Here is a 27352-nt window from a genome sequence, read left to right as displayed (position 1 = left end):
GTGATACTGCCTCGGAAACCCAAGGAGGGGTCGCTATGAGTCGGGGCCGACTCAACGGCAGTGAGTTTGGTTGTTTTTGGTATTTTACAGTCAAGGAGCCCTTGTGGTGCATTGGTTAAAGCGCTTAGCTGCAAACTGACAGGTCAGTGGTTTGAGCCCACCAGCCACTCTGGGAGAAAGATGTGGCAATCTGAGCTTTTGAAGACTGACATCCTTCGAAACCCTATGGGGCAGTTCTACTCTGTTCTATAAGGTCGCCGTGGAGTCGGAATCACCTTGGTGGCAGTGAGTTTGGTTTAAAGGGTAGACTTCAGGTAAGATGATGATTCAGTCTTCCTTCTGCTCAAGGGCTGTTATGGATCGAACTGTGTCACTCTAAAACGTGTTGTAAATCCTAACCCCTCTATCTGTCCTGAGGAGCTCTGGTAGTGTAGTGCCTAAGGCACTTGACTGCTAACCAGAAGACTGGTGGTTCAAACCCACCAGCCACTCCTCAGAAGGAAGATTGGGCAACCTACTTCCGTAGCGATACCACCTGGGGAAACCAAGGAAGCGTCGCTATGAGTCAGTTCTGACTTGACGGCAGTGAGTTTTTTTTTATATCTGTTCTGATAATCTCATTTGGTTATAGGTTTTCTTTGTTATGTTAATGAGACAGGATTTAGCAGAGGGTGTGTCTTAAGTCAAACTCTTCCGAGATATAAAAGAGATTAAACAAGCAAGTGAGTGGCAGAGATGGGGAAAGAGAGATGCCAAGCCACAGTTAGACGGCCCAGGAGCAGGGCCTTCCTCCAGGGCTGACAGGGAAAGTCTTCCCACACCTAGAGCCGGAACCCTGAATCCGAACTCCTACCACCTACCATCGTGAGAAAATAAACTTGTTTGTTAAAGCCACCCATTTGTGGTGTTTCTGTTCCAGCAGCTCTAGAGAGCTAAGACAAGGGGCGTGAGGCGTGGAGGCCACCGTGCTCCTGTTCCAGGCATTCTTGTCTCAGAAGTTAGTGTTCACAGGGCCACAGACCAGATGCCTGAGCAGCGTGAAGGCTGATGTAATTTATGTCTGGAGCACGAACTTTGGAAACCAGCCTCCTCACCGGGGCTGTTTCGCTGTCTCCTCACCTCACAGGACAGAGGTACCAGCTCAGAGAGAGAGTCCTCAACTCAGAATCACCCAGCAACCCGGTGAGGCCCAGAACGTGGGCTCCTGGGTTCCAGAAATGGAGCTTTTCTTCCTGGACTGCCTTCTGATTCCTAAACTCACTCAGCCCTGCCTAAGCCCCTGGATCTTTTCCCTCCCCTCACCCACTGGGAGTCTACTCCACTCGTAAAGAGCAGAACCACAGCCCTGGGACACCTCTCGAGTAACTGAGGGCTTTGCTGTTAGTTAACTGTGGTATGAGGTGCACTGCCCGGGAATTGGGCCCACTGTGATCTACACCAACCAGTTGACTCAGACTCATGACAACCCCGCCTGTCACAGTAGAACTAAGCACCTCGGGGTTTTCAACAGGGTTTTCATTTTTCAGAAGCAGATGCCAGACCTTTCTTCACAGGTGGCTCTGTTTGGACTCGAACTTCCAACCTTCCAGTCAGCAGCTGAGTAAGTCAGCCATTTCCAGTACCCAGGGACTCCCCAACTTTATAAGCCACTTCTGTAAATCACCCTTCAGGCCTTGGCAATGCCCAGTGAACTCTCAACAAGTAGCTGACTCTGGTATTGTAAAACTGGTTCTTCTCCAGGGATGACAGGGGAGGGGAGGTGAAGTTACTAGAGAGTTAAGAAAAAAAAAGTAAATTAAAAAACACTTCCAAAAATAAGCAAATAAATAATTGTTGGAGTTTTTTTTTTTTTTTTTAAACAAACTCTTTCTTTCTGTTAAAATGAGTGTCCTTGTGCAAATGAAAAACTAAGACGGCACTGTATAAACACCTGTGATGATTAAACAAGTAAGTCCATGGCAGGTGGTGATGTTCCCAGTGCCCACCAGGTGGCGGTAGAGAGCCATGCAGATCTTTTGAGTGTAAAATGGCATCACCCACTTAAGAGCCACAAAACATGTTTCTAGTCTGTGACCCAGGAATGCAGCAGGAAAAGCACCTTGCCACATTCCTGCCCTCTTCTGGCACTGGGATATCAACGTGAAGAAGACAGACAGGGTCCCCACGCTCAAGGGGTTTACATTCTAGTGAGAGGGCACGATCAACAAATGAATCTCCACCACACTGCTGTGGGGTCAATTCCGACTCAGCGCCCCTAGAGGACAGAGCAGAACTGCCCCACAGGGTCTCCAAGGCTGTCAGTCTTCACAGAAGCAAAGCCCAAACCAAACCCACTGCTGTGGAGTCCATTCTGACCCACAGCGCCCCTAGAGGACAGAGTGGAACTGCACCACAGGGTCTCCAAGGCTGTCAGTCTTCACAGAAGCAAAGCCCAAACCACACCCACTGCCTGGAGTCCATTCCGACTCACAGCGCCCCTAGAGGGCAGAGCAGAACTGTCCACAGGGTCTCCAAGGCTGTCAATCTTTACAGAAGCCGACTGCCCCATCTTTCTCTCACAGAGTGGCCAGTGGACTCAAACCACCCACCTTTCGGTTGGCAGCTGAATGCTTTAACCACTGCACCGCCAGGCTCTTTAATAAACGAATAGTCAGGCCAATTCCAGAGTGCAATTTGAGTATGAACAGAGTACTAAGACAGAGAGTAGCTGGGCGGGAGGTAAAACAGGAACCAGCCAAGGCCTCCGTGAGAATTAAGATTTAAACAGAGACCTGAAGCTTCAGAAGGAACTGGCTGCACAGAGCAGGGGCTGGGGGCGAGAGGAGTGGCCCCAGCACAGGAAACTGCATGTGCAACGGCTCAGAAGCAGGGCCGAGCTTGGAGTGTCCCAGAAACAAGGAGGAGCCCCACAGGCCTAGGGCAGGATAAACAAGGGGTGGGGGTGGGTTTCCGAGGCAGTATCACTATGGAAGCAGACTGCCCAACCTCCTTTCTGAGGAGTGGCTGGTGGGCTTATGAGGGTCTTCTTGGGGTCACCCACCACAGCCCAGATTTTCTTTAGTGGGTTCTAAGGAGCTATGATGGCGCAGTGCCTAAGGTATTTGACTGCTGACCAGAAGTTTGGTGGTTCAAGCCTACCAGCCATTCCATGGAAGAAAGACCAGGCAGTCTACTTCGGTAGAGATTTACTGCCTCGGAAACCCAAAGGGGGTCGCTATGAGTTGGAATTGACTCTATGGCAGTGAGTTTGGTGTTTTTTCTTTTTTTTTTTTGGTGTCCTCTCTACTTCTGTACAGATTAAAAACTTTCCAAAAAAAAAATTTCAGCATGGAGCCTGGACAGCAGGAGAGGAAAAAAGGGGCCTGGGAGAGAGCGGTACCACCACCCAGGGAGAGGTGCTGTGGCCTGGCCCAGGGAGGGGGCCATGCCCATGAGGACTAGTGGAAGGAGCAGCTCTTAGAGGCAAGGTCAAGGGGATCTTGGGGGGGAGGGGCGTGAGGAAAAGAGGTTTCAGGTATGAATTCTAACTGTGGGCCCCGGGCAACTGTGTGGGTGGGGGGTCCACTAATGAGGTGGGGAAGATGGGGGTGCCAGGCAGGGAGGTCAGGCTCCTAACAACACGCCAGCACAATGGATGACTGACAGGTGGTGGCTGTCCATGAGGTGCAATGCCCGGGCCTCGAACTTGCAGTGTTGGGGCAAAAACAGCTCCTAAAGTCTAGATTTGAGGTGGGACGGCTGGGAGCTGTTGGTGGTAGCTGCCATTGGGTTGGCCCCTTATTCATGGCAAGCCCGTGTAAAACAATATCAGCTTCTGTGACCCACGGGGTTCTCATTGGCTCACTTTTGGAAACAGATTGCCAGGTCTTCCTGCCTAGTCTCTTAGTCCGGAAGCATCCCTGCGACACACAAGGCTCTCCTGACACAGCTAGTGGCTGTGCATGAAACGCCCATAAAACCCGACGCCGTCCAGTCACCGCAGACTCACGGCAACCCCACAGGACAGAGCAGAACTGCCTCATAGGGCTTCCGGGGCTGTAATCTTCATCGAAGCACACTGCCAGTTCACAGCTGAGCGTTTAACCACTGCACCACCAGCGGCGCGTCACGAGGAGCACAGGGCAGGAATCGAACCTCGTCTCCTGCGTGGAAGGTGAGAATTCCACCATCGAGCCACGCTGCCCCAGGCAGGGAGTGGCGAGCGGCAAAGAGAGACCTGGGGGACAGGTTCCCTTTGGGACGCCTCCTGCTTACTCATCCCGCTGAGATGTCAAGATGGCGGAGCTCAGGGGAAGACTGTGTCTAGAGAGACGCACGAGGAGACCACGGGCTGAGAAAATGACTGCAAGCCACGGGTGGAAAGCTGTTACCCAGGAGGCAAGAAGGGCCGGTGTTGAGCCCTTGGCAGACTAACACTGTGAGGTCAGGAGAAAGAGGTCACAGGAGGCTAAGAGGCTGGAAGGGGGCACCTCGCGTGGCTGCAAGAGTGGGGAGAGGCGAGGTGGTCGGTGCGAGGGGGAGAGGCGAGGTGGTCGGTGCGAGGGGGAGAGGCGAGGTGGTCGGTGCGAGGGGGAGAGGCGAGGTGGTCGGTGCGAGGGGGAGAGGTGAGGTGGTCGGTGCGAGGGGGAGAGGCGAGGTGGTTGGTGTGAGCACCTCGAGGCGTTTTACTGCCAGACAAGTGGGGAGATGCGTGACAGCTGGGTGGAGACCAGAGGGTCAAGGAGGTGTTCTGGCTTTTATTTTTGACTTTTAAGATGAAAGGGTGGTGGTGAGGGAAACCTGGGGTCAATTTGTCTTTGGTTTGCCATGAATATGAGCACAATTGGTTTTGTACAATACAGACAGTAGCAAGGACCAGAGCACTTTTCCACCAGAATTAGCTGTGTATACAGCGCTGTCCCACTCCTAGCTGTCTCCCCGTTGCAACTGGGATGGACGCCTGACCCAAAACTAGCCTGTCCATTGGCCAGTCTGGGACCAATCAGATTCTCTTGAGAAAACAGTTGGTAGATGGTAGGGGCTAAAGCCTGGGGCGCGGCAAGAGCCTGGGCAGGCGTGGCACAAGGTAGGTAAGTGGCCAGGAAAAGGCGGCAGATGTGCCAAGAGATGTGTGGCCCAGTGGTTAAGTGGTTGGCTGCTAACCAAGAGGTAAGCAGTTCGAACCCACCACCCACTCCATGGGAGAAAGACACGGCAGTCTGCTTCTGCAAAGATTTACAGCTTTGGAAACCCTATGGGGGCAGTTCTACCCTGGCCTATACGGTCACTATGAGTCAGAATCAACTTGATTGCAGTGGGTGCCAAGAGAGACTGACAGACAGACATGCAGCCTGGCAGGGAGTCAAAGAGAAGAGGGCGGAGGAAGGCTCTGACAAGGAAGAGAATGGGTTTGGCTCCTAACGCTGTTTCTCGATCCAGTTCCCTGAGCTGCTTGCTCTGGGGGCTGTGCGATTTCCCTGAAGCTTTTCCATAAAGGGCCCTGTTGACTGTCATCTGCAGAGGGCACATTGCCCAGAAGGCCTGCCCAGCCCCTGCAGGAGGGCAGCCACCAGCGTAACCAAAGGATTTACACTATTGGCTAGGCCGTACACGTTAGAAATGGTGTCAGCCGAGTCTGCTGTGCCACGTCGTGCGCTGACGCCCATTCTTTAAGCACTCAGACAGCAAAATCTGCTCCAACAGAAGCAGCTGGCAGTGATCTAGGCAGACCATACATGTCTTCATCCTTGCCAGGGACAGGACAACCACATACACCCTTCGGTTGGTGGAGTCCTAGAAGCTGGGATTTTAACACAGCTCTTTCACAAAATCAGAAACTACACTTTCCAGTTTGAGCTCAGAAATGATCTAGTGCAGCATGTTCCAAAGTGCTGTCCCCAGATTACCAGCACCACCTGGGAATGAATCAGAAATACACATTCTCAGGCTGAAGGTGGGGCCCAACAATCTATATTTTCACAAGCCTCCCAGGGGATGCTGATGAATGCTCAAGTTTGAGAATCACGCTCTAGTTCAGTCTCCTCATTTTACAGATGAGGAAACTGAGGCCCAGGCAGGGCAAGAGGATGTCCAAGTCCAGTGGGCCAAGATCAGAGGTCAGGAGGGACTGAATTCACTGCCACCACCTCCAGCCTCAAGAGTCCTCACCCATGGTCAACTTTGAGCAAACAGTGAAGGTCACAGAGGAAGACATCCCACCCACCCAAATGCTGTCTCATGAGCCCTGAGGTCTCTGCATAATGTGATGAGGAGGAGGGCTTGGAGGCAAGGTCTTCAAGGGCTTCAGTAAGTCATCTGAGCATCCCCAGTCCTAGCTCAGAAAGGGTGGGTTACATTGGAGAGTACAAAGTCCCAACTCATCAAGACCAACTTGTCCTGGGTGAGAACTGAGGAGGCAGACAGACAATTGGCCACCCTACGAGCTAAGCTCAGGGGTCAGGGGGTCCCAGTCTTACTGCTTGCTACAAGACTTGGGTGAGTCCCTTTGCCTTTTTGAGCCTCAGTTTCCCCATCCAAAAATATGACTCAATAGCTACTTCCAATCAAAATGTTCCCAGGAACTCAAGATAAACTAACAGCCAAGGGACACCTTTAGGGCTATTTTCCAACAAGAAGGGGCAGGAGAATCCAACTCCTATGTCCTCATGCCCAGCCCTGCAGCCTCACTGCCTTCCATCCACCCCACACACCCCACTCACTTGCCAACAAGGAGCCATAGACCCTCTGGGATTTCTAGGACTGAGCCAATCCCACTTCTGACACCTGAGTATCTCATGACCTACTGCCTCCCAGGATCTGACCTTTGACTTTTCCCATTTCTCCTTGTTGCCTCCTGGGGTGCAGCACTGCTGCCTGAAATCCACGGCAAATGGGCTGGGCCCACAGTACTGTGTGAGTCTGGGGGGAAGGGCTTTGACCGTTACCTCCAGGTCTCCCTTGGTGATGGATTCCTCCTCCACTCGGAACTGCAGGTCCTCCACCTTCCTGCAGGGAGGGAAAGAGGGGGCTCAGAGGGCTTTGCCCAGAGACTTGGCTTCACCAAGTCATTAATGATGGCAGACAGGCAAGGCCATCATAGGCTCAGAGTCCAAGCTCCTGTCCATGTAGAAGAGAAGGCCTAGCAGAGCAGGGATATCCCAGAGTCTTAGGGCTGACAGAAGCAGAGCCTCCTGGAAACTTCCAGACATCTCAACTTCCACCCTCCATTCTATGCACAGAGACCACCAGCTTCTCTAATATGGGGTGTTTGATGCAACATCTGTCCTCCCCAGGATAACAGTGGGGAATAAATGACATAGTAAATGGAAACACAGTGAAATAATGATGGCTCTGCTTTTGCCATTGTGGGGAACAGATGCTGCCACACAGAGTAATTTAGGGTGGGAGGGGGAAAGGAGGGAAAGAGGCTAGAAAGGAGGGAAGAAGGGAGGAGGGCAGCCTTCCTCCTCTGTTGACCCCACTCTCTTCCACAGGCCTCGAAATCACAAGCCAGGGCCCCAATCCCAATCCCTGGTTTTTCTTGATGTGGAAGGCCTCCAATGCCCTGTGGCAGGAGGGGGCTCCCTCAGGGAGACACACTTGCCCACACAGATTTGGGGCTGCTGACCATGGTGGGAGCCACAGGCCCAGTGCACATCACAGTCCACAAGTCCACAGTCCACAATCCACATCTGTTCTTGCTGGAGTCTCCTGACCACTCCCAACATAACAGATGAGAAAATGGCAGCCCAGAGAGGGCAAGTAACCTGCCTGAGGTCACACAGCACATGCAGGGCAACACTAGGACTTGCACCCAGGCCCTTCCTGAACGCAATTCCCATGATGTCTTCAAGGTCTTTGTTGGTTGGCATTAGGCATGTTGCTATGGGAACAGATTGTGGGGGCCCCACGACCATCTCAGGCAGATATAAATAAACCTTCATCTCCCCGAGTCAGACAGTAACAACAGCCCGGGGAGCACATGCCTTGGCTGAAAGCCCAACAAACAGACTCAAGTGGGGGGCTGAGGATGGGGAGCCTGCTGCACGGGGGAGGGAGGGAGATGCAGACATCCGTGTGTCACACGGGAGATGAGGGAGGCTCCCGAACCAGGGGAAACTACTGCCATGCTGACCACTCCCTGCTCCGTGTCCCACCTGGTCACTCCAGGACCAAGCCAGGCCAGAGATGCACCTGCTGTCTTTGGCTGAGGAGCAGGTGGGGCTATGGGTCATACCTGCATCTTTCAGTGGGTTTCTTAGGGTTCACGAAATCCCTCCTGCTCCTGTCCTTGGCCAGAAGTTGCTCCTTGGAGCAGCCCCCAACACACTCAGGTGGACCACATTTCTCCCTTGCCACCGTGGCAGGGCAGTGCCTGCGTAACCATTAACTGGCTGGTGGCCTCAGGCAAGTCCCTTCCCTTTTCTGTATCTGTTTCTCACCTGTAGACATGGGGGCAATCGTACCTGCCTTTTGGGCTAACTGCAGGTTAAAAGAGATGACAACGGTCTTAGCACAGTGTCTGACAGCTGACAAGACTGCTTCTCTGAGCCTCGGTTTCCTGATGTGTGAAATAGGCATGAAGCTCAAGGGCAGGAGCTATGAGGTTCAGATGAGCCAAAGACACGAAGGCTCCGTGCACAAGACCTGATGCAGCGGGGACCCTCAGGGGACAGTGGGCTGCTGAGTCTTCAGTGAGAGAGCCCCTCCCCATGCCTTCCCTCCTGCTTTGTCACAAGAGCTGCACGGGCCAGGTACCGTGAGCCCATGCGATGAGTATCAGAAGGCAAATCGTGAGTGTGTCTCCCTTGTAGGCAGTGCTGTGTGGGGTGATTGACCTGTGTGTCCTCCCAACAGCCTAGAGAGATAGGGAGCATCACCCCCACTTTACAGTGAGAAGACTGAGGCCTACCAAGCTCAGGTCATTATCCAGGGGGACACAGCCAGTAAGTGGTGGAGGCAGGCTTTGAACCTGCGTCTGCCTATTCCCAAGCCTGCACTCCTCCCCACCTGGGACGAGGCAGCCCGTACCTCCTCTCCTCCTCCAGCTGGTTGGACAGGTCCACCTTCTCCTTCCGCACGCTCTCCACCAGCAGCCGTGCCCGCTGCAGCTTCTCCTCTGCTTCTGCAACATACTGGGCCCCGAGCAAGGGCCAGGACACAGTCAGCCTCCTCCTGGGGCCTGGCAGCCAGGTGGGGATGGGGAGAAGCAGGGGTGGTGTGAGGAGTCTGGCCTGGAAGCCTAGCCACCCCTAATTTCCTGCCAGCCCCAGTCAGATGTGAGGGGTGTCCAGCCAAGCACCAATGAAGCAGATGGCAGGCCTCACCTCAGGCCCTCCAGGCCCCAGACCTGACATCCCCACACCTGAGCCTTCCCCTCTGTCCACCTGTGGCCTTGCGCAGACCTGTCAAAGCACACAGGTGAGCTTGGCTTCGTTCATCCTGGCACCCAAGGGAGGGATGTCCCCACATGGGGACAGGGCCCAGGAGGCGGCTCTCAGGCAGGTGACAGCAGCAGACCTGAGAAGCCTGGGGCAAGGGTTTGCGTCCCTGGATCCAAGCTTTCGATCTGCCCAAAAGCAAGATCTGAAATGGGGACTGAAAAGAACCAGCCAGCTGCTGTTGAGTCAGCTCTGGTTCACAGCGGCCCTGTGTGTGTCAGGAGAGAACTGAGCTCTGTCAGTTTTTTTTTTTTTTTTACTTTTACTGGCTGATTTTCTGGAAGTAGATCACCAAGGCTTTCTTCCAATGTGCTCCTGTGTGGATTCAAACTCACAACCTTTTGATTAGTCGCCTAGTACTTAACCACTTGTACCACTGAAACCCAAACTCACTGCCATTGAGTTGATTCAGACTCATAGTGACCCTGTGGGATAGAGTAAACCTGCCCCAGAGGGTTTCCAAGGCCGTCAATCTTCACAGAAGCAAAGCCTAAACCACACCCACTGCCCTAGAGTCGATTCTGACTCACAGTGCCCCTAGAGGACAGAGCGGAACTGCCTCAGAGGGTTTCCAAGGTTGTCAGTCTTTATGGACTATCTTGTCTTTCTCTCATGGAGCAGCTGGTAGATTCAAACAGCTGATCTTTTGGCTAGCAGCCGAATGCTTTAACCACTGCGCCACCAGAGCACCTTTGTTTGCACCACCTAGGGACTCTGAGATGCAGACAGCTGTATATAAAAAATGTTACCGCACCGTTATTTACAAAAAGTGAAACAATATATAATAACTGGACTTGGCAGCCACAGTAAGGACACAACCCACGATGGACAGCCATGCAGCCACTGAAACGGTGATGAATTTCCCTTGACCTATAAGATGCTCACACTGTGTCTACTAGGTAAGGAGCCCTGGTGGCAGAGTGGTTAAGCGCTTGGCTGTTAATCAGAAGGTTGGCGATTCAAACCCACCAGCCGCTCCAAGGGAGAAAGATGTAGCAGTGTGCTTTTGTCAAGATTTACAGTCTCAGAAACTCTGTGGGGCAGTTTTACTCTGTCCAGTGGGTTGCTATGAGTCACAGTACACTTGATGGCAATGGGTTTGGTTTTTTGGGCTTTATACTAGGTAGGAAAAAAGCAGGATACAAAAATTTATATCCAGGTTTTGCAAATATGTGTACGTAACCATACACACAGAGAAAAAAGACTGGAAGGAAATTTACCAGGTTACTGAGGGTTATCTCTGGAAGGGAAGAGGATAGGGATTGGTAATTCAACCACAAAACCAGCTGCCTCTGAGTTGGCTCCAACTCACGGAGCATGTGTGTCAGAGCAGACTTGCATTCCATATGGTTTGCAATGGCTGGCTTTTCTGAAGATCACCAGGCCTTTCTTCTGCAGTGCCTCTGGGCCAACCTTTCAGTTAGTAGGCAAGCCTAGTAATCATCAGCACCACCCAGGGACACCGCTGGTAATCTACACCTTAAGTGTTTCTGCCACACTCCCCAAAGTTCTGCACCCTGAGGCTCTGCGTGTGTGTGACTCAACAGGCCTGGCCCCGGAAGGTGGCTGGTGCCTCGGAGCACCCCGCTGCCCGCCTGCCCACCCACCTGCTCATGCTGCGCCTTGAGCAGAGCGATCTCCTTCTCCACCTCGCAGATGTGGCTCGTGGCCTTGGCCACCTCAGCCCGCTCCAGGTCCCGCTCGGCCAGCAGCTGCTCTATGTGCTGCTGCTTCTCCTTCAGTGCCTCCTGCAAGGCTGTCGTGCCCGAGATCTTGCGGGCATAGCGCGAGGAGGTCTCCGTGAGCTGCAGGAAGGCATGTGCATGGGCAGGACTCAGGGATGGCGTGTCTGGAGCACGGTGGGCTCAGCTGGCTCTACCCAGCCTACCCCAGAGCCACCCAGCAGGTGGGAGACCCAGGTGACCTGCTCCTCCCCCTGCCTGTGCCCGAGACTCCCTGGGGTCTGCCTACTTCCTCAGGGGGGAATCGTAGCATCTGAGATTCATCTCAGGAGAGTCAGAGGCCCCTGGGACCCTTCCTGTCCTGGACCACGAGCAGCCTCCCACCCGAGACCAAGCGTGGAGAGAAGGGCCTCTGCCCATACCTCTGAGCGGCCTCACCCTATCCCGGGGTGGCTGTGCCAGGCTTTCTGAACCCCCTGCCCTGCCTCTGTGTTACCTTCTGACCCTTCTTAAAACTCCCAGAGAAGGACTCAGGCTACAACCAATCAATATAAAAATAACAATAAACATAAATGGGTCAAATCTTCCCTATTAAAAGACATGAACTTACATCTTCGTTCAAAAACCCTACACTGAGGGATGCCTGGAACCAGAGTAAGTCAGAAGCAGACTGGAGACCCCACTGTCCCTATCCTCACACACACGGCAGGGTACCTGCCCGACCCCACCCTCACCAGGCCACTGCGGCTGGGCCGGCCCCCCACGGAGGAGGCCACGGAGCTGACGGAACTGATGGACGAACTGCTGGGACTATGGGTCAGCGCCGAGACCCCCATGGCCATACGCTTGGTCTTCTTGGCTTTGGCCGGGCTGGTGGACGGGAAGCCAATGCGAATCACCTTGTGGATGGGTGCAAAGAGACCGAACTTGGGTGGACACTGGAAGTACCTGGGGAAGGACATGGGCGAGATCCACGCTGCTGTCACAGTCCCACAGCCTGGAGCCTCCCTGCCTCCCCGACCTATTCAGAGTCCAGAGGACAGAAAGACACCTCCTTGGGATCCCCATCAGCCACCCCCCAAGATGGAAACCCTCCAGACTGGTAGATGGCATTCCCAGAAAGTGAGTGGCTGGGAACAGTCATTGGGAGTACTCTTGGGGGGTGGGGAGGAAGGGCAATTACTGAGCACTCACTCTGTGCCAGTCCCTTTTCAAGAATGCTCACTGCAATCCCCCAACCACTCTATTGTTACCCATATTTCACAGATGAGGAAATTTAGGCTCAGAGAGACCAAGTAACTTGCCTAAAGTCACACAGCTGGTTAAATGGCAAAGGTAGGACTGGGCTGCCCAAGTCTGCTGGGCTCCAAAGCCCAATATGCATGGCTCCCACACATGGCCCTGAGGCCTCCCAGCCATATCTGCAACCCCACTCTCATAGCTGCCCTTAGAGAAGCAGAGGCCCAAAGGGAACATCTTGGTAGCCAGCTGGGGGATGCTGCCTACCCTGCCCTTCAATTCTGAAAGCAGAAGTGAGTCAAGAGAAATATCACTGTGAAAGTGGGGAGGAAAAAAGTTTTGACAAAAACTTCGGATTCTCTTCTCTGAAAACCGCTGGGCTCATGCATTCTGCACGGGAACAGGGTCTAGTCCTGTCCAGTTTCTGATGCTCTGAGAAACTACCCCCATCCCTGCATCCTCCCACCTCCAGACCCTCACCCAGACTGCCCCTGCCAGCATACCCTCCGCTAGTCTCTTCCAGAAGCGAATCCGACTCCCCTTCAAAGCCTGGTTCAAGTCTGGCTCGTGCCCTGACCTCTTGGCCTACAGTGCAGTGACCTCTGCTCGGAGCTGCCACGGGCACATCTGTGCCACACCACACAGCCCAGGAACAGCCATGTGGCACTCGGGCCACCTCACCTCAGTCCCACATTTGTGGCAGACATTGATGACATCACTTTTCCCACCCCCTGAGCCCAGTCACAGCCTCAGAGCCCTTCTCAACTCTGCAATCCAGGCAGCCAATACCCTCTCATCAGAGATGGTGTGGAACTTGGAACCCAACTGTACTTCCCAGGCGAGGCCCTGATGTAAAGCACCGGGCACTGTTGGGGTATTTCCCGTGTCATCCAGGGGAACTCCCGGAGGGCAGGGACCCTGCCTCTCCTTCCCCAGTGTCCCCACCCCCAGCTTAGCGATGTGAGGCTTGGAGAAGGGAACTCAGGACGAATGGCTGCTTGCTGTGACTTTCTGTGTGACCTTGAGCAATGACCTCTCTGGCCTCTGTTTGCTCATCTGTAAAATGGGGGTGAGAATCCTGTGCCCACCTTGGTGAGCTGTAGTGAGAGAAGGGAGGAAGCATGTGTATCAGGGTATCTGGGCCGACCACCCTGAATCTCAACATCGGCTTCCTCGGAAGCCCCAGGCCAGGCTAGGAGTGCCCCCACCCCCTGGAGAAGCCCACCATACCTGGTGCCCGCCACGGCCCCATCATTCTTCCCAAGAGGCTCATCCAGCTCCACACCACACCACTCGCCCTTGGCAAAGTCCGTCTCCCCCACGTACCGCACCACACCAGTCTTCGTCCCGCCAACCTGTTGGCACATGGAGAAAGACTCAGGTCCAGAGGAGGCCCTGGGCAGAGATGGCAAAGGAGAGGCCCAGAGGACAGCAGGGAGGAATATGGGTACAACCACTGCCTCCCACGGCTGTCCCGTGAAAGAGCGCAGGCTTTGGAGACAGACAGTCTGGCATTCAAACCCTGGCTGTGCCACTTACACTCTGTGAACTTGGGCAAGTTACTTAACCTCTCTGATCCTCAGCGTCCTCATCTATAAAAAAAGTTTTTTGTAATATATGTCTGACACACAGTAGAGCCATCATAAAGGCTATCCTTAAACTAGTTAGGGAGGTCTGGTGGTACAGTGTTTAAGACATTTGGCTGCCAACAAAAACGTCAGCGGTTCAAACCCACCAGCCGCTCTGTGGGAGACAGATGAGGCAGTCTCCTTCTGTAAAGATTTACAGCCTTGGAAACTCTATGGGGCAGTTCTACTCTGTCCTATAGGGTCACTGTGAGTCAGAATTGACTCAACAGCAGTGGGTTGGATTAAACTAGTTTGTTGTAATCTTTGAATGAAAGTCAAACACGTGCGTAGATTAAAGCATCAGTCCCGCACCCCTGCCCCGCCCCACGCCCCAGCAGCCTCTCGTGCACTCCTGCATGGAGAGTGCAGGCTGGGGTCAGCGATCTGGGAGCAGGGCGAGGAGGAAGCGGGTGGGGAATAGGGGCTCAGTCCCCAGAGCACTGCTCACTGAACTCCCTTTCCTCGGTCCCACCTGCCTGGGACTCCTGCATCCAGACCCTCCCTGCCCCTCTCAGGGGAACAGAGCCCACCCCAGACCTCCGCTGTCACCAGACAGAAGGGAGCAGGGGAGGAGAAAGGGAGGGGTCTAGATGTTTTTCAACCACCTCTTATTTCTGGCCTCAACCCAGGCCCCACTTCCAGAGGCCCTTGTAGTCAGTGAGCTGATTACAACACCCTGCTGCCTCCTTGACCCCAGCTGTACCCAGTGACCTACCAGGCTCTGGTCTGGGTGCCCCCTCCCTTTGGGTGCAGTCCCTAGTCAGAACTGCTCTGTTCCCTCTCACCAGCCACAGGGGGCGCTGTTTCACCCTCACTTCTCAGCCTGACTCTGGACCCCAGTCTTTCCCTTGTCCCTCCCTCCTCCTTCAGCATGCCTGGCAGATATCCACCCCCAGGTCAGCACACTCTCTGGGGACTCACCTCCCTGAGGCCCCAAAGATTCCTTATCACTGGGCACCCCCCAATCTGGCTGTGTGTCAGGCCGTGCCCTCCAGACCGATGAGACCCGTCCCTTCTCTTCTGTGGGAGTTCAAGTCCCTCCTGGCCCAGACGAAACACCAACTGGATCCCGGGTCTCACAAAGCAACAGCTTCAGGCTTGGTTTGGCCCATTGTCTGAGATTTTCCCAAGAAAGTCAGAACTGGTCACTTAAATAAAAGCCATGCCTCAGAGCAGGGTCTCATCCACAGAGCGGGAAGACAGGCCTCAGAGGCAGGCAGACTCCAGCTCTATCATCAAGATGCTTCAGGGAGATGAACCCTTCTGCACATAGAGTACTGCGCTGTCAGTGAAGGCAAACATGGGTATGCAGGTGCGTAGACGGGTGGACAGGCTGAACTAGTAGGTATGTCTATGCAGCAGGGAGTGTACCCAAGACCATGTACAGGGCTGGCAGACAATGGTCCTAGAAGTGTATGTGTATGTTCTGTAAAAATTCCCAGGTGTATGGTAGAGCTGACAAGGGACAAGGTTGTAGTCACTTCTTGGTCACAGCCAGCTACCCAGAGGGACCGAGTACTTGAACCTGTGGCCTCGGGACCATAGTCACAGGGGACAACAAGCTCAAGTGGCATAACATACTATACAAAACATTGTTCCACCTCCTACATTGGCGAGTAGCGACTAGGATCTTAAAAGCTTGCAAGCAGCCATCTAGATGCAACAATGGGTCTTTCCTCGTCCAGAGCAAAGAAAAAGGAAGAAAACCAAAGATTCGTGGAAAGAATTAGTCCTAGTGACTGGTACACCATGCGATCTGCAGCCTATAAGACTATGAGACCAGAAGAACTAGATGGTGCCTGGCTACCACTGTCAACCACTCAGAGAGGGATCTATATAGGAGATCCTGGATAGAGAGGGAGAACAATGTGGAACAAAACTCAAAATCATTTGGAAAAAAAAAAGGGGGGGGGACACCAGGTTTGCTGGTCAGGTTTGCTATCAGTAGAGCCTGGTGGCACCACTGAGACTACAGCCCCTAGCTGCCCTTCAGGTCTGGAATTGAACCCACTCCTGTGGCTTCCAGCCAAACAAAAGACAGGCATATGAGCTGAACATTACCTGAGGTAGATAACACTCCTTGGAGAGAACAATCATGGGAGAATAGAAGGGCTGTTTATGCACCAGGAGACAGCTCAGGGGGCAAGAGTGCATGAAGGGAATGACACAGGGAAGAGGTAACTAAGGGGAAGAAGTGGGAGGGGAGCTGTTGCATTGGGATAAATTGTAGTCAGTGTCATCAGACAAAGTGTATGTGAACTGTTGTATGGAAAGTGAATTTTCTCTGTAAATTTTTACCGAAATCACAATAAAAAAAATTAGTCAATGAAAAAAAAAAAAGATGGTTCAGGGATTTGGGGCCACGCTGGGCCTCAGTGCCATCTGCAAAGTGGGTTTATGATTCCTGCCTCACAGGACTGCTCGAGTATAAATGAGAGGCTCGTGTCCTGGAAGGATACCTGCTGGGGCACCATGGAGGAGGCCCAAGCACAAGGGGGTCCCTGGCAGGAACAAGGGCAGGTGGGCACGCTGCTCACTTCTGGGAGATGAGGGCACCGAGGTGACAGCCCCCTGCAGTGACTCACCCTGACCCTGTCCACAGTCGCTGACCTGAACAATGCTCAGGGAGGGATATCTGAGTTTATAACTCTGTGGGGCACCGACATCACACACCCGGTGCCTCACCCCATCTTCCAACCACCTCAGGGCCTGAGTCCTTCATTCAGCAGGTCAGGCTGGGGAGGGCAGCCTCCTCTCACCTACACCCTCCTACATCAGCCCCAGGCAGGTCCTCCGGCCAGTGCTGAGAAACTTCCTCCCACCCTCCCAGAGGCTGCTGAGGGATCAAGGCCTCTTGGGGACGCTGTGAAGAAAAAACAGGATTCTCTGCAAGAAGTTCCTGGATTGAGCTCAGCCCACAGGAAGCACTTAATCAATGGGCTCCGAGGATATGAAGGCCATCGTGACCCGCTGGGTGACCTCAGGGAGGCTCCCTGAGTTCAGGGGTCCTCGCTGCACCTGGTGACCCCAGGGCTGAGGAGAATGTCCCTTCCCTGACATTAATGACGACCAGAGCTGACCCTTCCAGTGCTGGCTGGAAGCAGGCACCTTCAAAGCGCTCTACACATGAGGCAGGAGAACCATCAACCCATTTCACGGACGAAGACACTATGGTACAGAGAGGATCACGGGCTTGCCCGTGGTGATTCAGCTACATGGACCTCACGGGGGGGCTCTGGGGCCTGAATGGAGCCCAGCTTTCAGAGGAATCTCTGAGGAGCAGCCAAAGGCTCAGCCCATAAATCCTGCTCCCGCCTTTTGACCAGGTTGGCGTAGGTCTGAGGACAGGCTGATGGCTTGTGATGCTAACAGAGCTTGACCTTCCGGGCCCCTCACCTGCTCGGCCTCCTCCTCACGTGATCATGTGATCTGTAAAATTTGCAAAAGCAAGATTTTTTGGTATTGCTTTCCCACAGGTCCTATCCTTATCCTGCTGTAATTTTTAAAAGGGCACCATGGGGACAGGAAGATGGTGTGTCAGAGGGTGTTAACAGCAGGTCACAAGGAGGCACACCACATTCCAGCATCGGGGAGCCAGTCAGATCCTGGTGGTGCTGGAGGAATCACTGAAGGGAAGCGCCAGGCTGGGACGGGGTGGGGTGCATACAAACGCCTCGTTCAAGTTCCTCCCCTGCCCGAATCCCGGAATGGCCTGTCTCTAGGGCAGTCACGGTGACGAGTGAATACATGAATGAAGAGCCCACGTCTCCTCGTGCCTGACCCTGCGTGGGCTCTGTCCCAGGGCTGAGCCCTGCACCCATCACTAACATGGAGGGTAACACCCACCTTGGACGGTGGAAGCAGGACCCAGAGAAAAGGCCCAGGAAGTGCATGGCAGGGTGCCCAGTGAGGGGCACATCCCCAGGAAAGCAGTGGGGTGACCCACCAGAGGCAGGGGTCAGTGAACCAGGTCTGGCCTTGCCACCTTGGCCAACTTGGCTGCAGATGCTCCTAGGGCTGTCAGGGCCCACCTCATGCCACCATCTGTGCCCCTACCGGAGGGTCCAGTTCCTGGGTACTACACCCTGAGACAGTCTGAAGTTCCCACTGTCTGAAGGGTGGTAGGTGCACGAGGAGCTCCAGGCTGGATCGAACCAGGGTCAGACCTCCCTGCTCCCCATGACCAGGGGTCAATCAGGGCTGGCCAGTGACCCCCTACAACCTGACCTTTCATCCAAAAGTGATTGCAGACCAAGGTGTCATACAACACTAACAGGCCTTATGCAACCACAGTCCTTCACATCAACTAGCTCTTTGAATCCTCTCGATGGAAACACTGTGAGGGAGTAGGTTACAGCCAGTGTGCTAAGTGGACAGATGATGGATGGATGGATGGACGGACAGGTGGATGGATGGATGGATGGACGGACGGATAGATGGATGCATGGATGAATGGATGGATGGATGGATAGATGGATGGACAGATGGATGGATGGGGATGAGGCTCAGTTAAGTGACTCGCCCAACATACACAGCCAGGAAGGTGCAGAGAAGGGCTTAGGTCTGGTTTCCCTACAGTGGCCATGGTCAACAGATGCCCTTGGAATCCGGCTTCCCAAACAACAGCTCAGTGAGACTCTATGTCAGCTGCCTGGGTGTTGGCTGGAGTTTGTTTCCCCGGGGGCCACAGTAAAAAGAGCAAAGTGACAGGCTCAGAATGGGCTCACGCGGTGCTCCACCTCTCCGCGTGGTCACAGCAGCTGCCTGGTACCTCCTTGCTCCACTCCTGCCCTATTCAGTCCTGCCCCCACCAGGCAGCAAGCGCGATTCAGCTGAAGCAGCAACGGGCTCACCATCACCCTCCTGCCCCCTGTGGCTCTCTCTACTCGGAGCAAGGCCCGACTCCACGCCCAGGCCCTGGCCTGTGGGCCAGCCCATGCCAGTCACTGTCTAAACACATAAGGTCGCCCCTGGCCCCAGCGCCTTCTCCCCGCCTGCTCAGCTCCCTGGCCTTCTCTTGACCTCTGCTTCGGGTGGTACCTCCTCTTGCACCCCCACCATTGCTGAGCCATTTCTCAATCTCAGGCCTGGGGTTGGGTGGGTTGGGTCGGGCGCCAGGATGTGCCCTCAGAACCCTGTGCCATGTCTCTTCGTGGCACAGGCCAGAGTTTGTAATCGAATGTCTATGTCTCTGTGGCTGCACGGATGTCACAGCTGTCCCCCACAGGACTGGATGTTCCTGAGTCTGGTGCCTGGATCACCACCCAAGCCACGTCCCCTCTGGTTACCGAGTGGCAAGCTCCAGGCTGGCAATCTGGCTCTGTGGGCGGTGAAGTCCTCATTCTGCCAGGTGGAGGCTCAGAGGTCACACAGCTCAGTGAAAGGAAGGCAGTGTGGGAGTGAGCATGACAAAACCATGTCACAGAGTGGGCCTGGGGGCCATGAGTGTAAATCTCACCTTTCCCTCCTCAACCCCAAATGCTCTTTCCAGAAGCCTCTAGGAAAAAGCCCTGGCTCTGTGAGCACGCCCCACCCAACCTTGAAATTCCAGGCATGCGCTCCTACCTATCCAAGTCCAGCTTGAGGTGGCCTTCCCACCTGCTTCCCCCTCTAGGAAGCCTCTCTGCCTGGACACAGGGACCTCCCCCTCCACCAAGTGACCTCATCCCATTGGCTCCTCACACTTCAGCCCCTCAAACTCTCTCCAGGGACTTCCCCCCATGTTTGCATCTTCCCTTGGATGCAACAGTGTGGCCCTTGGATGGACAGGTCACCCCGGGGCCCCCTTAACCACTGTCCTAGGCTTGGCACTGCAGGACACGACCCCGTCCTGCTCACCCTGGCACCCCCAGTCTGGGTCTGGCCCACAGCAGGTGCCCAGGAAAATGCAGCCATGGTCAGATGGCAGAAGGATGAAACCAGACTCAGAATAACTTTGGGGTCACTCACTCCCCACTTTCCAGCCTGGCCCCAACAGCCAGGACCACCAGGGAAGAGGAGTCCTGATTCTCTCCTCCACAGCAACTCTGATCACCTGGTTACGGCTGGTATGTGTCTGCGCGCCCCACCCTAGGCCTGGGGCCTCTACGGTTCCGGTCCCAGCCTTTTCCAGTACAGACCTGACATGTGTGTGTGCGTGTTGGCAGACTGGATCAGTGAATAAGATCATTAGTAGTTAATGTGTAGTGCTTACTAAGTCTATCAGTCCCTGTCTAAACACATAATATGTATCAGCACGTTCCAACCCATGAGCCAGCTGGAGGTGATTCTGACTGCTGGTGCCCCCACGTGTGTTAAGAGTGGGACTGTGCCCCTCAGGGTCCCCAATGGCTGATTCTGCAGAAATAGATTGTCACGTGTGTCCTTCTTCCAAGATTTCAATCAGTGCACCAACTGTTTACACCACCCAGAAAAGCTTTAGCCTATGAGGATGGTGCTATGAAAACTCACATTGGATAGATGGGAAGGCTGAAGCCCAGAAAGGTTAAGGAACTTGCCCAGGGTCACACAGCAATAGTCTCCAGAGCCTACTTTCATTCTGTATGGGACTGATGAGCAATGTGGGTCTCCTGCCTGGACACTGCCGAGTCCCACTCCCCCCGACCCAGGGTCAAGCTTGTCCACGTCGGGGAATGGTGGCTGGGCCTGAGCCCAGTGCCACCTGCACTCACCAGCACGCGGTCTCCCAGGCGCAGATCCTTGTCGCCCCGCTTCACGGAGCCGCTATCTGACAGGTTGGAGCCTGACTCATTGCCCGTCTTGACAGAGCTGTTGAGGACACTCTCTCGCAGGGGGATGACGCGGCAGGTCAGCGGGGGCGTGGCCGTGCCCGAATGCAGCGACAGGTTCTGGGCGGTCAGCGACTCCACCGAGTGGGCGTCACTGCCCGAGCCCTCAGCCGTGGGCTGCCGGGTCAGCTTGGAGGGGCGCGTGAAGATGCCCTGTAGCGCCGGGCACTCGAAGTAGCGCACGCCACCCACGGAGCCATCGTTCTTTCCCACTGGGTCGTCCAGCACCACGCCTGCCCACTGGCCGGGTGCAAACTGCGTCTCGCCCAGGTACTGCACCACACCTGGCTTCACGCCATTCACCCACACCCGCTCGCCCACCACGAAGTCCCCTAGAAAGTCATCGCCCACTTCAGCCGCCTTCGGGCCCGGCTTCTCGGGGGCGGCAGGGGTGGCCGTGGAGGAGGGACCCGACGCCTGCTTGTGCAGCGGGGAGCCTGTGGAGCGAGGAGAGAGAGAGGCGGCGGTTAGGACTGGTGTGGGAACTAGGCCCTCGGCAGCCCCAGGACCAGTCAGAGGACTCAAAGCTAGTGAACTGATGGGGAAACGGAGGCAGACGTGGTTGACAGTGGGGTCTCAGGCGGGCCCTGTGGGCCCCGGAGCTCTCCTGGCTCCTACAGCTCTTCTGGAAGGTTCCAAGGATTAAAAGCACAGGGGAGACCTGCCTCAGAGGCAAAGACTTTCTAGCACTCAAGGCCACTCAAAATCGAGGGCCAGAGATGAACACATTCTGGAATATTCTGAGCCCTCTCTCAGGCTGTTAACCTGGAACCACCCATCTCCATGCCCTGTCCTCCTCCCCCAGCCAGCTCCAGTCCCTACAAGGGCTCCCAACCTGCTTGTTGACAGCTGGCAAAGCCCCAGACGCAGCCATTGGGGGCCAGGAAGGAGCCAGGAAAACCCTCCCACCTCAAGCCTGCAGCCCACAGCCTCAAGGCCACACAGCCTGAGGATGTGGAAGGAGGGGTGTGGAGGTGGAAGTACGCACGTAGCCCTTGCCATTCCTGGGACTGAATTCTGGGCTGTCTGCCATGAACTAGGCCATCCTTATAGGAAGAATGACCCTGAGGTCCAGAGAGGCACATGCCTTGCCCAAGGTCACACAGCAGAAACGAGAGGGTCCATTTCTTAGCCTGGGCTCCAGCATGCCCACGAGGAGGAAGGGAGGGTGGCAACCTGCTGAAGGTCACTGAGCAAAGCGACCAAGGCAGGGCTTGAACCCACTAGGCCTCCTGTGAAGGTGGACGCCCAAGAGGCCTGTTCCTTTGCTCTTCCTACCCGTTCCCCACTGTCCTTGACTGTCCCCACAGCCTGCAACTCAAGGTCTGAGGCAAACCTCAGGCAGACAGGCCTCACCCTGGCTCCTTCCATCCCAGAGGCTGATGGGCCTGTGACAGCCATGGGGACAGGAGTGAGCAGACCTGCCTGGGCTGCTGGTCCATTCCATAGGCAACCATGGGAAGGCCACAGGTTCCCATGAGCATCCTTCTTTCACACAGGGTTGAGAAAACCCATGTCCACAGGCAGCTTAGGGGGCAGTGAGCTAATATTAGTGGAAGAGGAACAACTCAGAAACGGAGGGTGGAAAGGGCTGTGCAACCTGAAGAATGTAATCAATGTCACTGATTATACATGTAGACTCTGTGGACTGGTGCGTACTGTGCTGTGCCTACTTTCAACTATTAAAAAAAAAAAACCTGGGCCCCAGGCCAGGCTCGGTGCTGTCTTAGGGGCCACATCCAGCCACTTCCCTGTAGGGCTGGGGAGCTGGCCCTTAAGGACAGAGTTTCAGGGGGAAGGGAAGCCACACGACTCCCAGGCAGGGGTCCAAAAAACAGGATGGAGGCACACAGCTGCTTCCTCTGGGGACAATGGCAGCAGCAGTGACCAAGGACTCGGCTACTGGGGCCTGGCAGCCAGTGTGGGTCCTGACTCGGGGGAAGGGGTGGCCTCCAGCTTGAGACCTGGGCTCCTGGAAGGTCAACCTTATTACCAGTCTCTGAAGAGCTTTGGTAGTCCAGTGGTCAAAGCACTCAGCTGCCCAAGAACAGGTCGGTGGTTCAAACCCACCGGCAGCTCTGTGGGAGAACGATAAGGCAGTCTGTTTCCGTAAGATGGACGGCCTTGGAAACCTTATGGTGTAGTTCTAGTCTGTCCTAAAGGGTCACAATGAGTTGGAATTAACTCGATGGCAGTGGGGTTTTGGTGCTAAGACCTTGAGTTCAACAGCTCACTTGACCCTCAGTTAACCTGGTGAGGCAGGAACTGCCACCCCCATTTTACAGATGAGAAAACAGAGGCTCAGAGTATCAAACGGCTTTCCTCGGCCTCCAGACAGGAAGCGGCAGAGCCAATCTCTGATCCAAAATTTCAGGCTCTTGGTCCAGAACACTTTCTTTCATCCAACACACATATACTAATTAAGCACCTGCCATGCCAAGCCCTACTCTACAGCCACCCCAGTCCGTGGACTCATGGGAATGTACCCATTTCCCAGGACCTGGCCAACCTCCACAGTTTCTAACAAGCAGGGAACAATCTCATCTTTCCTTTTATTTAAATAATATTTTATTGTGTTTTTGATGAGTTTACATAGCAATCAATCCCACTGGACAATTTCTGTACAAATTGTTCAGTGACATTAGTTACACTTTCCATAATGCGTATGTTGCTGTTGTTGTTAGGTGCCATCCGGTTGACTCCGACTCACAGCAACTCTGTCCAACAGAACAAAACACTGCCCAATCCTGTGGCAGCCTTGCGATCCCCAATACACTTGAACCCACCACCGCAGCCACTGTGTCAATTCATCTTGTTGAGGGTCTTCCTTTGTTCGCTGACCCTCTACTTTACCAAGCGTGATATTGTTCTTCAGGGAATGGTCCCTTCTGACCAAAGCATGGGAGACAGAGTCCAGCCGTTTTTGCTTCCAAGGAGCACTCTGGCTTTACTTCTTTCAGGGCAGATCTGTTTGCTCTTCCGGCTGTTGTTGTGTTGTCATGTGGCATCAAGTTGGCCCTGACTCAAAGTGACCCCTCCTTGGGTTTCCGAGACAGTATCACTACGAAAGTAGATGACCCAACCTTATGTCCAAGGAGTGGCTGGTGGGTTTGAACCACCAGCCTTCTTGTTAGCAGTCAAGTGCCTTAGGCACTGCGCTACCAGAGCTCTTCTGGCAGTCCTTGGTATTTTCAGAATTCTTTGCTAACACCCTAATTCAAAGGCATCAACTCTTCTTTGCTCTTCCTTATTCATTGCCTGGCTCTCACATGCATGAGGCTTACGTTAGGTACATCTTAGTCGTCAAAGTGACAACTTCATTTCTTAACACTTTAAAGAGATTTTTTTGTTGTTTATAGCACATTTTCCCAGTGCAATATGGCATCTGATATCTCGACTACTGTGTCCATGGGTATTGATCGTGGATCCAAGGAAAATGAAACCCCTGACAACTTCCATCTTTTCTCCATTTATCTTGATGTTGTTTATCGGTCCACTTGTGAGGATTTTTGTTTTCTTCATGTTGAAGTGTAATCCAGACTGAAGACTGTAGTCTTGATCTTCATCAGTAAGTGTTTACGTCTTCACTTTCAGCGAGCAAGGGTGTGTCACCTGCCTATTGCATGTTGTCAATGAGTCTTCCTCCAATCCTGATGTCACGTTCTTCTTCTTATAGTCCAGCTTCTTGGATTATTTGCTCAGCACATAGATGAATAAGTATGGGGAAAGTGCAACCCTCCTGATTTTAAACCCTGCAGTATCCCCTTGTTCAGCCTCTTGGTCTGTGTACAGTTCCCCATGAGCACAATTAAGTGTTCTGGAATTCCCATTATCCACAGTGTTATCCATAATCCATTATGAGCCACACAGTCAAATGCTTTTGCATAGACAATAAAACACAGGTAAACACCTTTTTGGTATTTTTTGCTTTCAGCCAAGGTCCATCTGACATCAGCAATGATATCCCTCATTCCATGTCTTCTTCTGAATCCAGCTTGAATTTCTGGGAGTTCCCTGTCAATATATTACTGCACCTGTTTTTGAATTAATGCATCTCCATTCTCTTTAATTCTGTTCTGGTTGTTGTGTTGCCAGCACTCTAGCTTCCCTGCCCCCTTCTCTTCTCATCTTTGCCTTACAGTCACTGTTGGCTTTTTGGTCTCACAGAGATGGTTTTACCACCTCACCTTTCACTCCTTCCTGCATAAAGACGTCTCCTGTTTCCTGCTTAGAGGATGGGGTGACCCTAATGTGCTTCTCTTGACCGATGGTATTCCACATGGCAGAGGCCACAGTGGGGGGGCAGTCAGGTGGGAGCAGACTCTCCAGTCCAACCGGCCTGTGCGTGAAGCCAGCTCCCCCAGCTCCAACGCGTCCTTGCTGCATGAACTCGGGGAGGTTGTTTAATGCCTTGAAGTTTCTTGTGCCCTCCTTTTATCTCTGTCACGGCTCAGCAACCAGCAACAGCAGTCAGAAGGGCTTCCAGGCCGGGTCGGACAGATCTCGCTGGGAGACTTTGCGCAAGTCAGTCCAACCGCGTACACTGAGGGAGGGAGTGGCTGTGTGTCTAGCCACCTCTGACTCAAGGCGACCCCATGCAGGTGTCAGAGCAGAGCCACCCTCCAGGGTTCCCAGTGGCTGATTTTCTGGAAGCAGGTCACCAGGCTTTTCCTTCAAGGTGCCTCTGGGCAGACTTGAACCGCTGACCTATCAGTTAGCAGCTGAACTGTGTGCCCCACCCAGGGCCAGCCTTCTGTATGGCAGATCTGAGATAATACTGCCAAAGGGCTAAGCAGACAAGAGATACTGACCGTGACTGTTATTCTGATGAGAATGATTTATACTCAGACTGAGGGAGCAGCAAAAACAAAACCCACCAAAGACCAGAGTCCCCGGGTGGCATAAAGGCTTAAGTGCTTGACTATCAGCCAAAAGGCTGGCGGTTCTAACCCACGCAGCGGTCCCTCAGAAGACAGGCCTGAGGGTCTGCTTCTGAGCGGTCACAGCTCTGAAAACCCTGTGCAGCACGGTTCTCTTCAACAGCCGTGGGCTCAGCAACCAGCAACAGCAGTCAGAAGGGCTTCCAGGCCGGGTCAGACAGATCTCGCTGGGAGACTTTGCGCAAGTCAGTCCAACCGCGTACACTGAGGGAGGGAGTGGCTGTGTGTCTGGCCAGGTGCTGCAGACAATGTTGTGTCACAGGGAGCATCTGTGGGGAGTATGCAGTCAGGGCACCGGGAGCCTCCCAGCCCTCGCAGCTCTCCCCGGGCACACCCCCAGCACGTACTGCCTCTTCTCACCGCAATGTGCAGGTCAGGGACACCCCCCTCTGAAAAGCAGCCACAGAGGGTGGGAGCTCCCCATCAGACGTAACCCCAGACCCCAAGGAGTCTGTGGGTCTGATCACCACAGCAAGGTGACATTGCCCAACCTTCCTTCCAAGGGGTGGCTGGTGGGTTTGAACCGCCAGCCTTCTGGATAGCAGTCAGATGCCTTACGCATTGTGCCACCAGAGCTCCTGCAAACATTGTGATTACTATTAAAATAGCAGCTCCCATTCGTATAGGGCCTACCAACGCCCCCAGCGCCCTGCGGGCTTTTTATACATCCTGAGTGAGTTTGGTTTTCTGGTTTGGTTCTTATCCTCGTTGTCGGCTGGTGTTGAGTCAGCCGCAACTCATGGCGAACCCATGTAAAACGGGACCAGACGCCGCCGGCTCCCGCACCAGCCCCAAGGTTGCTTGTGGGTCAGTCCACAGGACTTTCGCTGGGTGACTGCTGGAAGTGGGTCACCAGGCCTTTCTTCCCTGCCCGTCTCAGTCTGGAAGCCCTGCTGGAACCTACTCAGCATCACAGCACTACGTACGTCTCCGGGGACAGATGGCTGGTGGCCGTGTATCCGGAGTACTGGCCAGTAACGGGACTCAGGTCTCCCTCACGGACAGTGAGAATTCCGTCACTTAACCACACCGCCCCCTGTTCTTATCTTACAGATTAAGAAACACGTTAACACCCGTGCCCGAGAGGTTAACACCAGGTAGGAGTCGAGCCCGGCGGGTCTCCCCCTTAGCCGCTGCTCCCTATGACGTGTCCAGCAGCCCTCGCTCTTTTCAACATCCCTTGTGAGAACACTTTCCTGGGTACAGGGGCTTTGTGATGTGGGCTGACTGAACTGCATCATCGTGGCCCAGGTAAGAGCCTGTCTCTACGTGGCCTCTCTGTTTAGCCAGAGAAGGGGTCTCAAGTCAAGGGGGACCCAGCCGGCTGTTCTGAGCAGGAAGCCTCTCTCTCAGCTGTCCTCTGCCTCAGCTGTTTCAGCCCATGCCGCCCCTCAGGTAATCTCCCTCATCACCCCCACCCCTTCAAGGGGACACAGAGCCGGGGACCAGTTGTTTCAACAGCTGCTAAAATCCAGGTCACCAGCCTGTGGACTGCACTTGGTTAATCTACTTCATTTTTCTCTTTGTAGTGCCCCCTACCACTGCAACCCCTTGGGGACAAAGCCCTCATCATATTCCCCTGCCGGGGAAAGCCTGCAGGAAAACCCTGCCCCCCAGCCTCTGTGACCCAGCCCCAGCTCCCTCCCACAGCGGGGC

The 27352-nt window shown here is 54.2% G+C and overlaps 1 protein-coding gene across 1 annotated transcript in view; it reads right to left on the bottom strand.

Annotated features, from left to right (window-relative positions):
* Positions 1-27352, bottom strand: part of CLIP2 (CAP-Gly domain containing linker protein 2) — a 77491-nt gene that overhangs the window by 37130 nt on the left and 13009 nt on the right. Inside the window, exons 2-7 of the mRNA XM_007942485.2 lie at positions 20640-21193; positions 13571-13695; positions 11836-12049; positions 11027-11224; positions 9010-9113; positions 6924-6984 (exon numbers count right to left, since the gene is read on the bottom strand). Coding sequence (XP_007940676.1) covers positions 6924-6984; positions 9010-9113; positions 11027-11224; positions 11836-12049; positions 13571-13695; positions 20640-21193 — 1256 coding nt within the window. The remainder of the gene's footprint in view (positions 1-6923; positions 6985-9009; positions 9114-11026; positions 11225-11835; positions 12050-13570; positions 13696-20639; positions 21194-27352) is intronic.

This window comes from Orycteropus afer, unplaced genomic scaffold, assembly GCF_000298275.1.
Source record: "Orycteropus afer afer isolate SDZICR_OR568_19922 unplaced genomic scaffold, OryAfe1.0 scaffold00006, whole genome shotgun sequence".
Classification (NCBI taxonomy): Eukaryota; Metazoa; Chordata; class Mammalia; order Tubulidentata; family Orycteropodidae; genus Orycteropus; species Orycteropus afer.
The sequence above is the reverse complement of the archived record's forward strand: the minus strand, read 5'-3'. Positions and strand labels throughout refer to the sequence as shown.